Source organism: Limulus polyphemus, unplaced genomic scaffold (genome assembly GCF_000517525.1).
Source record: "Limulus polyphemus unplaced genomic scaffold, Limulus_polyphemus-2.1.2 Scaffold7847, whole genome shotgun sequence".
NCBI lineage: Eukaryota > Metazoa > Arthropoda > Merostomata > Xiphosura > Limulidae > Limulus > Limulus polyphemus.
Window position 1 is genome coordinate 21,954 of NW_013673457.1, and position 2,586 is coordinate 24,539.

At 35.0% G+C, this 2,586-nt stretch overlaps 1 protein-coding gene across 1 annotated transcript in view; it reads right to left on the reverse strand.

The window, feature by feature from the left end:
- LOC106474912 (CD63 antigen-like) overlaps positions 1-2,084 on the reverse strand; it is a 23,812-nt gene extending 21,728 nt beyond the window's left edge. Inside the window, exon 1 of the mRNA XM_013935611.2 lies at positions 1,872-2,084. Coding sequence (XP_013791065.2) covers positions 1,872-1,934 — 63 coding nt within the window. The 5' untranslated portion in view covers positions 1,935-2,084. The remainder of the gene's footprint in view (positions 1-1,871) is intronic.
- Positions 2,085-2,586: the final 502 nt, after the last annotated feature.

Genomic DNA, 2,586 nt, shown 5'->3' on the forward strand with positions numbered 1-2,586 from the left:
AGTGTACAGTAAAAGTAATAAATACCACATATGGTAATATCAGTCAGCATCGATTCAGTTCGTATCTGTTGATTAGTGTACAGTAAACAAAATAAATGTCACATATGGTAATATCAGTCAGCATCGATTCAGTTCGTATCTGTTGATTAGTGTACAGTAAAGTAATTTTAGTCTTAAGCTAGTTTTTTTTCGTTTCCCATAAACTCTATATACTATTCTTTGTTTTAATAACACCATTTTCTAAGTCAGTGGTGTAAGAAAGAGTTGGGAAGTCAGTGGTGTAAGAAAGAGTTGGGAAGTCAGTGGTATAAGAAAGAGTTGTGAAGTCAGTGATGTAAGAAAGAGTTGTGAAGTCAGTGGTGTAAGAAAGAGTTGTGAAGTCAGTGGTGTATGAAAGAGTTGTGAAGTCAGTGGTGTAAGAAAGAGTTGTGAAGTCTGGATGCTTGGCTAGACATGCACGTTTTACAATGAGAAATTGAAAGTATAAAGTGCTGCTAAAAGCAGTTTCCTTGTTGTCAAAGACAGGTCAATCTGGGGATGGGGGGGGATCTGGGGCATGCACCCCAGAAAATAAATATAGTAATTAAATTTACAATTGTTATATAAGTCATGTATGCAAAAGTGGGTGTGCTACAGCACCGCAGGTACCGACGCCTCTGTTCTAAGTGAAGCTTCTAGTTTTTCTCCACGTCATTCAATAAACTAACCTGTCAGTGCTAAGATCAACTAAATATCAAACTTTTATCTGTATATTTAAAGTAAATCGTACTTCAGTGTATAAGCCATTCCTAGTAAGGAGAAATTAAAATTTTAAGATATCAGTTTGCTTTCTGATACTTCTAAGTTGTAAACATACAACCCTGATACTTCTAAGTTGTAAACATACAATCCTGATACTTCTAAGTTGTAAACATACAATCCTGATACTTCTAAGTTGTAAACATACAATCCTGTCTTCTTATCAGAAAACCTAACTAGTTTCAGTGAAGAAACCAATTGTGTACCAACGTCTTGACGAATCTATCTCTTGATAAAACTGATTAGGTTGGTAACCTTATAAAGCTTGTTTTGTATTACAAGTACAGGCACATGTAAAGAGTAACGAGACTAGGCTTAATATATTCCATAATAATACATGTAATACTATTGGAAATATATATCTGCTACCTGTTTGTTGGATTTCTCGTAAAGCTACAAAAGGGCTATCTGCGCTAACCTTCTCGAATTTTGAACTTATACACTGGAGGGAAGGTAGCTGGTCAACAATACCCACGACTAACTATTGTCAGCTCGAATAGTGGACTTGACCGTCACTCTTATAACGCACCCACGGCCTGAACTTGCGGAGCACAGTTTGTTTTATTGCGGTTACGGGACGCGAACCCTAGATCTACGAACCACATACCAATCACTGACTCGGCCGACTGTCACCGTTACTGTTTGTTGTTATTCTAACCACGACGCATCGACAACAAAACTGAAACTGTCATAAACTTGCAGTTAACTTTAGATATGCGTGAAAAGTTCATCTTATAATTGCTTTGACTTTAGAGCATAGAAACGCAACACTATCGCTTGACTTAACACTAATCTAACAATGGAAACACTTGACCGTCAGGTGACGTTGATGGGAAACGTCGTGGAATTACAAAATATATCCAAAGGAAACTTTAGAAAAAACTTTACTGGCCAAATTACTGATAGGGCAAACGCCCCAGCGTTACAGCTCCCTTAAGAGTCAGACCTACTTTAGAGTATACATTGCAAACCTGTAGGTTGTAGGTTTTCTATAAAATCTGTACTATGAGTATATAATACAATGAAGTTTTGAACAGAAAATGGACTAGTGATTATTTTAACCATGGACTTACCACGAATAAGAAGTTGAAGAGAAACAGTAAGTACTTCACTACGGACATTCCACCTTTTACCATTTTGAAATTAGATTTAAGTCTCTTTGCAGAAAGAAAATATAGAGAAACTGAAAAACAGATGTAGTTTTCTTAAAAGTCGGGTCTCTTCTGCTGTTTCTCACGTCGCTGAAGTTTTCTGTAAAGGAAAACAACTAACCTCACGCACTTTCACGGTATCTATCTTCGTACACTAGTCACCTAGCGGAAGAAATAACAAACTTACAATTACAAAACGAACCTCTATCACGAGGTTATTACTCATTTATCTCAGTTGCTCCTCCGCGATTTAAACAATAAAAAATTATACAAAAACGTTTTGATTGTAGAAAATATAAATGCGAAAACATTATGCAAAAACCTTGGTTTTCCAATTCTTTATTTCCATATTTAATTTAAGCGAATCATTAATTCATAATAAAATTGGATTTATTTTCTGCGTAGATATTCAGAAGTTATGAGTGTAGATCATACGACTCGTGACGTTACCTACGTCAAAAGATTACGTCATATAGGATTGAAATAACTCTTAGAAATATATCGCGATAACCAATGTTAAGTATTAAAGTGAAATTGTACAGAAAAATGCAACAAATAAAACCTGTGATTTTACACATTTGGTTACTAAAAAATATGAATATATAAATCTGAGAAAAATTTTAAAGCATTTTTATTT